The following is an 8,249-nucleotide window of genomic DNA, read 5'->3' as shown; positions in this document are numbered from 1 at the left end:
TGGGCCCGTGAGCCATGGCGGCTGAGCCTGCGCGTCCGGAGCCTGTGCTCCACAACGGGAGAGGCCACAACAGTGAGAGGCCCGCGTACCACAAAAAATAAAAATAAAAAAGAAAGCTGTTGGGCTCTAAACATAATTTTTAATTTTTGAATGGTTTTAAAACTAGTTTAAAATTGTGTAAAATTGTTCCATCGGTTACTTATGTAAAGCTTCCTGCCAACGACAACAAAGAATTTGAAAAAATATTTTGATCAAGAATTGCATATAGCCATTTCAAGCATACAACTTGATATTTAATGGTTATGTCTAGAAAGCAAGATCAAGCTTCTCATTAAGGAATTTGGAAAAATTAATGTTTGGGAATTTAACACAAAGTCAATATTTAAAATCTTCCTTAATACTTAGAATTTTACTGATTTTAGTTCTTATTACATCATATAAAGAAAATATATATTTTTTTCTACTAAGCTCCAAATAAACACCAAAATACACTCCCACTTAGTGCTATGAAAGCTGTCATTTTCTTTGTGCACCATGACATAAAAAAGATAAGGCTTGGAATGGAGTAGAATGTGCCAATTTGCAATGTATGCCGCAGTGTCACATACACAAGATTTCACAGTAAATGTAAGAAAGTTATTTACTTGCAACATTAACATTCTCAGCAAAGGATAATTCTCCTGGCTGTTTTCCCTTTTAAAATTCAGATATCAAAATTTATCACATGTACCTCCATCAATATCGTTCCATCTCAAAAACCTGGGGGAAACAATTTTCGATCATATATGGTCTCCCTTTGTAGGTTGCCAAATCTTGTTCACCCTCCTCTGTTCAGCTCTGTACAGCTCTGAAAACCCAACCCAGTGACCCCTTTCCCCTCTGACTTCCTCTTATCTTCTGCTTTGTCATACATCAGATTATCTTTCAACATACAATAATGGTGCCTTATAAACAACTTGAGAGGATCTCTGTGTTAATTTCTTTATCTCCCCCATAGTTCTTGGCATATATTAAACTCTTAGTGGTTATCATTCATTTCTAAAAGGCTGTTTGGGAAATCAAACAGTAGAAATGGATTGAGATCAGCTAATGATTTGTTTTCTGATTTTAAGTATAATACATATTCATTCTTGAAGTATGAAAAAAAAGTATAAAGAAAATTAAAGTTACAATTCTATCAATACTATTCAGAAATACCACTTTCTACATTTTTATCCCTTTTCTTCCTCTTATGTACCTCTTGCCATCATTTAAAACAAAATTTGGATCCTCGTATATAGTCAGTGTTTGCTTCTCCATTTAATAGAATGGTAAAGTTTTCCCCACATCATTAAGTAACTTATGGCACGTCCAGATAATATTTTACAAATATTAAAATGTCTTAGAACAGCACTTCTCAAATTTTCATGAGCATACAAATCACCTGGGATATTGTTAAAATACAGATTCTGGTTCAGTGGGTCTGAGATGGGTTCCAAGAGTGTGCATTCCTAACAACCTCCCATCTGCTGATACTGCTAGTCTGTGGACCACATTCTGAGTACCAAGTGCTTAGAAGATATATATTCCATTAATGATGAATGCTTAAATAGTTTCCAGTGTTTGGCTCATACACGGTGAAATATCAAATCAATGGAGTGATAAGAATCCTTACACATATTGTGGGAATAATACAAATATTTTATCAAGTGTATACTAAGGGTGCATACAGGCGCAAAGATAATTAAAAATCTAACTCCTGGTCAATGTCAATAGATACCAATATTTTCAAGACTCTGCATGCATACAGCTGAAGGGCATTCCACAGTGACAGGAAGCCCATCAGTGGTTTCTAGGGAACAAAGGGAAAGGCAAAAAGGGAGGAAACTTTTAGGGGTGGTGGATGTTCATTGATTGTGGTGATGTTTTCATGGATATTTTATATATATATTTATATATATTATATATATAATCTGTTAAGGCTTATCAAATTGTACGCTTTTAATATATGGAGTTTGTTGTTTGTCAATTATACCTCAATAAACCTATTTTTTAAAATATGGGGGAAAAAAGACACAAAATGTGTTCCAGAAAGGTTGTATTAATTTACATCCCGGGCTTCCCTGCTGGCGCAGTGGTTGAGAGTCTGCCTGCCGATGCAGGGAAAATGGGTTCGCGCCCCGGTCCGGGGGGATCCCACATGGCGCGGAGCGGCTGGGCCCGTGAGCCATGGCTACTGAGCCTGCGCGTCCGGAGCCTGTGCTCCGCAACGGGAGAGGCCACAGCAGTGAGAGGCCCGCGTACCGCAAAAAAAAAAAAAAACTTTACATCCCACCAACAGCATATGCAAGTGCCTGCCTCATTTCCAAAAAAAAACTTACATCCCACCAACAGCATATGCAAGTGCCTGCCTCATTTCCTTTGTCAGCACTATAATTCTTAAAGAAAAAAAACCCCATGATGCTAATTTAGAAAGGCAAAATCTCTCACTTGTTTGAATGTGTGTCTTTACTAGTAGACTGAAATTTTTTCACGTTGATCAGCTCTTCACTCGTTTTTCTTTTGTAATGTGTTTATCAACTTATAGGAACTCTTTATTTAGATATGTCATAAATACATCATCACCTATTTGTTTTTCTCTTGGCTAGATGTTTACATTTGTGTATGTGATGTAATTATAACATAAATAGACATTTTAAATAAGTTCAAGAATCAAAAAAATAAAAACAAAAACAAAAGCCAATCTTAACACTGCTCAAAACACAAACAAAAAAGCTCAAAGTCAGGACATAGAATTAAACATAAAAAAAATCAAAAATCTTTTACAACACCTATGTCTTCCACAAGGTGGCTGACTTATTAGCATAAAACTACATCAGAAGCAAGCCATATACATAAACATATCAACCTTATACCTGTCATATTCACTCTTTTAGTTGGTTAATACAGTAAAGTAGGTTAGTTTTATCCTCTTTAAAATGAAGAGTTTGGTACTGATGTGTAACATATTTTGTGATGTAATCAGGAATAGTCAGAATTTGGATTTATAAACTCCCACTTTTTATTTATTGATCCTGTGTTAGAAATGGGTCCATGAAATCAACCTGGGGTTGAGTAGTTTTTGTTTGTTTTGAATCAACTGAATAAATACCAGAAAAGGAGAATATTTACATATTCTCCTGGAGAGGAGAGTAAATCTTTATATTAACAATCCTGAGAAGACATATTTTTAAACTGTTTTCCTTCACTCCATACCTGAGTCTCACAAGATTTTTTTAGGCAACACAGCAATGAAGAATGCTAATACTAGTAATACTGGTAAAAGAGGAATGCTTTATCTGACATGCCAATTGGTACAAATTCAAGAAAACTAGTTCCTCCAAAAGGTAGTTGCAAGTATTCACAAATTTGTCCAATCCTTTGAAAATGAGTCATAATTAGCCACCAGAAGAAACAGATATGCACTTACCATTTAAGGAATGAAAATTTTAGTTTCCTTAATAGAATATTTTCAACTCTTGTTCTGAAGCCTTACAAGGCTAAATCATTTGGTCAAGTATGCAAAACTGGAAATCTGGAACAAAAGTCCAGATTTCCTGAGGTACAAGCTGAAGAGCAGTAGGAGATGAAACGTGGAAATAACGTGGAAGATAATGTGGAGATAACGTGGAAATCAATGATGTGGCTGAGGCTCCAGAAAAATCCAATTCTTTGAACTTTTACTTCCTCATCCATAAAATGAGGGAGGTGGATTAAATGACTGATACATTTCCTTTCAGCTCTAACCTTCTCTAAATGTAGGCAAGATAAGTTCATAAAACCTGTGACAGATACAGTCATATTGCTAGAGACCTTTTATTGCCAACCGGGGGTTTCTTGACTAATTTTTTTGTAAGTCCATGTCAGCTCAGGTTCAAACTCTAGCCCTATCCTATTTATGTAGCTTTGATAGTTTATCCTCTTATTAGATAAAAGGAAATAAGGATCCCAAGAGATTAATAGCGGTTACACCTCAAAGAGTTAAGATAATGAAAAGAGAGACTATATCCCAATACTTAGCAGTGCCTGGCACAGAGTAAGATGTCCAGTAATCGCACGTCTGCGTATTTGGAGAACCTTAGTCCATCCAGGCTGATATTAACAGAATACCATAGATTGAGTAGCTTATAAACAACAGAAATTTACTTCTCACAAATAACTGTGGGAAAGGCTCGGAAGTCCAAGGTCAAGGCTCTGGCAGATTCTGTGTCTGGTGAGGGCCCCCTTCCTGGTTCGGAGATGGTCATCTTCTCACTGTCCTCACATGGAGAAGTGACAAGGGAGCTCTCTGAGGCCTCTTTTCTAAGGGCACTAATCCAATGCATGAGGCCTCCACCCTCATGACCTAATCATCTCCCAAAGCTCTGCCTCCAAATACCATCACACTAGGGGTTAGGTTCCAACACAGGACTTGCAGGGATGGGGTGGAGGGGCGGTACAAGCGCTCGGTCTTTCACACGGGGCTAAAACAATACCAACTTATGTGGCACTCAGGTTTCACAAGCGGAACCTGCTGTATCCCCAGCGAGTCAAACACTAGGTAGACAGGCGTATGACAAACTTGAACAAGTACTTCCACAAAAGGATGAACAAATGTAACTGAAAAATAGCCCCCAGGTCTGGCTCACAAAACAGTTCAGCTATATATTTACTTGAAAAGACTTTGTGAAATGGTGGGAGGGGAAAGGGGAAAAGGGAGAAAGGAATGACCGCACCAATGGCAAGAACTGTGGTATTAGCAACCCACAGCCTATCAATCTTAAGAAATTAGGACTCCTTGCCATCTCTGTACTATCTCATCTGTGTTTCTCTTAGTAAGGTCCACAAACCACTTCTACCTAGAATGCTTGTTACAATTGCAGATGCCTGATCCTCACCCATTTTTAACACGCTACCTCATTAATTCTTATACCTTCTACAATTTGAGACCCTAGCCCAACTGCTTTGTGGCCAGTGCCTGAATGTGGTCCATACCTGAGTCCTAAAACAGCTTAGATTCCAAACCTGAGGACTGCCCACAGCAACTTACCTGCAACCCATCACAACTAAGAAACCAGTTTTGAATGCATCAAAGCTAATGAGAAACAGTAAAACTCATGAATTTATGAAGTATCTGGGCACTGGAAGGAACAGGTATGACTGCAAAAATGACCCTTCTGGAATTTTCTCAGCATATTCTAAAGTGCCAGTAACAGTATTTCTTTCATTCTCAACTTTAATTTTAGCAGTGAACTGAAATAACACTTTTTATTATGGTGAGCAGTCAGGTAAGTTCCACCGACAACTGAATTGTAGTCTTTATTAAAGTTATTTTTATAAATTTATGTCTAATAACATTAAAAGGTTGCCTTTTACTTTAACATATGCTTTGCAAATCTATATCAGCAGTAGAAAGTGCTTCCGGTGAATAGATTTTAGTCTTCAAAAATGTGACTGCATCCTTCATCTCTAGTTTTTCCATCTCCCAATTATTGACCTTACCAAAGAAAGAGGAAAATAATCAGTTTGCAAGAAGATGACGACGTATAAAATAAAAGCTAGTTTCGAGATCCAAGGATATTAAAATAACATCAGCTAACCACTTATAATTACGCACATTTTAGAAGTTTAGTAAGATTACGTGCTAGGGTCGAAGAAAGCTCTCACAGTGAAAATTATTTAAAAACTTTAAAGGTCCTCTAAAGGGTGCAAAAATTCCTTTCTTGGGATAATCTTCCTTAGAATATAAATAATAGGCAATATGAAAAAAAAAAGTGTAACAGATTAGCCCATTAAGAGAAATGGGCCATCTTAACCTTGGTAATCTGGGCATGATCCAGTTTTGGATACTAAAGTACCATAATGAAGATTCAAATATTTACATTTCACATTATATGCAAGACCAAATGAGGGGCATTTAGATAGATCCTAACATTAACATAAATATACATTTATTCGTATGGTTCTTGCTCCATACAGAGACATCTAGAGAGGCTGTTCAAGAAAAGCTGTGCTCAGAATCAAACAAAGCATAAGGAGGGAAGAGGAAGAAGCATCCTCTTACAATCATCCAGCATTTTCTAGTGACAAACATCCTTAACAGCCTCACAATGGCCCATGAAAACAAAGTTTTAATTAACATCTTTTCTTCTCCTGTTCAAGATAACCTAGAAACTGAATATGGTTTCATGTGTCTTAAATTAAAGAAGTACACATATTATTTACATTTTTCACTTAACAAAAATGATTAAAGTTGACCAAATGTAGCACTTACAAAACCCCAAGTAAATAATAGTAATCAGCTGAGTAGGAGCCAAATCATGTACCAGAAATGTTCTTTTTCAAAGAAAACAATAACTAAAACACTTATTCCAATACTGCTGACAATTCATCTAGTCCTAGTAACCAACTTCAACCACAACATTCCCAGCAGAATGAACATCAGTAATTGAAGACTATTTCATTTGCATTTTTTTCTTACCAAGATCACATGAAAACCCATTACTTTCAAATGCCGCATTTTCATAGCAAGGAATCCTCTGGGGTGGGTTGAATCCAAACAGTACATAGATCTAGGAACACAGAGTACAGCTACTCTGAAAACAAAAACACAAAACGTGAGACTAGTTACTAACGAGATGACCATGTACAATCTTGCTGCATCCTTATTCTTTGAGATTTCAAAGCTGAGCTCTCCACTTACCACATTCCTCACCATTCCCTCCTGTGTTAGTCCTTCACTTCCTCATTACCTAGACTATGTAGATATTCCAGTAATATGAAGACTATTTTAGGAACCACAAGCTTATAAAAATGCTTTATACAAACAGTATCCCTTAACCATCTTTAAGAATGGCTACATTCTTGATGAGGAAAATTTTCAGATATGAAAGCACCCATTTTAGGGCTTTCCTGTGCAGAGCTAACCTCTGATCTAAACATAATTATTCATGCTACTAGAAGCACTGATGTAGATAATACCTAATAGAAAATGCTCTGCTTGTACGTATTGTCTCCCAGAGACAGACACATTTAAAAACCAGAATGGGGAGAACAAATACAAAACAGAAAACACTAAGAGATAGGCAAGACTGTTGAAAAGATTAAATGTATACGTGTAACAAAAATGTGGAAGGTGTAATTTGTTTTTCATTGTTCATGGCCTTTTGGAAAGATTTAAGTTCACTGGGGGAGAAAAAGACATTTGTATCCTTACTGTCTTCTGTTATACTCTGGCTGTTATCTGAGATAAAGTAAGAGAAATTTCATATCTTTAAAGGAACACTGATTCCTCATTTTTTCTCGGTACTTTAGGCTGAGAGCTACTACATTATATTATTATGCCAGAACAGATGAATACCTGAAAAAGAAAAATGATCTTTCAACTTGGTCAGAGAGGAAGCCTCTTTTTGAGGGAAGATTGGAAATATGTAGAAGGAAGATAGTGGCTGAAAAAGATGGCCAAGGAACAAGCTAGATGGATTTAGAAAGCTGCAAAAGTTACAGAGCTGTGCATGAGTGGAGAGGGATGAGGAGATAAAAGAGTTTGAATCCCTACACTTTTTCTGTACCTCTCTCTACCATACTTATGTGCATGAGCTACAAAGCAGCAGGGGATGTAGGTCGCTTGGGGTCAGGATCCACATCTGACTCACCTTTGTGTGCCCCGCAGGCCCTAGCAGAGCCTTTCCACAAAGAATGACTGAACACAGGGTGTGTGCATTATGACCTGATCCAGATGCTTACAAGGCAGAATATTCTCTCAGGGAGTAGCATCAATTTCTCCCAGAAACACCCTCTGTACTGTGTGAGTCAAGGAAACTACTTCTAATTAACTTCAATATGGTTTGATCCATACATAATACAGCTTAATTAAAAAGCTAAAGTTTCTCTACCTTTAGAAAGGTTTGGTGGTAGAGAAAAATATTTTTTGGGTATTTGATTTTAGTAGAAGCCTTCATTCTTTATGATCACTACTGCATTATCTTGTCAAAAATTTACACTGCACTGATGGTTTCAATTATATTAGCATTGTTTTATTGAACTGTTTAGCTTTAAAACCTGATTTTTAAAAATTGCCTGTTTCAGGCTTCCCTGGTGGCACAGTGGTTGAGAGTCCGCCTGCCGATGCAGGGGACACGGGTTCATGCCCCGGTCCGGGAGGATCCCACGTGCCGCGGAGCGGCTGGGCCCGTGAGCCGTGCCCGCTGGGCCTGCGCGTCCGGAGCCTGTGCTCCGCAACGGGAGAGGAC

General features: G+C 37.5%; 1 protein-coding gene across 3 annotated transcripts in view; it reads right to left on the bottom strand.

Moving 5' to 3' along the window:
- Positions 1–5,293: 5,293 nt before the first annotated feature.
- FASTKD2 (FAST kinase domains 2) overlaps positions 5,294–8,249 on the bottom strand; it is a 15,864-nt gene continuing 12,908 nt past the window's right edge. For all 3 annotated transcript variants that reach the window (XM_007111643.4, XM_007111642.4, XM_028481226.2), the window contains 2 exons: positions 6,479–6,593; positions 5,294–5,494 (listed from right to left, as the gene is read on the bottom strand). In XM_007111643.4, coding sequence (XP_007111705.1) covers positions 5,375–5,494; positions 6,479–6,593 — 235 coding nt within the window. In that variant the 3' untranslated portion in view covers positions 5,294–5,374. The remainder of the gene's footprint in view (positions 5,495–6,478; positions 6,594–8,249) is intronic.

The sequence above is a fragment of the Physeter macrocephalus genome, chromosome 2 (assembly GCF_002837175.3).
Source record: "Physeter macrocephalus isolate SW-GA chromosome 2, ASM283717v5, whole genome shotgun sequence".
Lineage (NCBI taxonomy): Eukaryota > Metazoa > Chordata > Mammalia > Artiodactyla > Physeteridae > Physeter > Physeter macrocephalus.
Note: the sequence above shows the minus strand (reverse complement) of the source record. Positions and strands in the feature narration are given on the sequence as shown.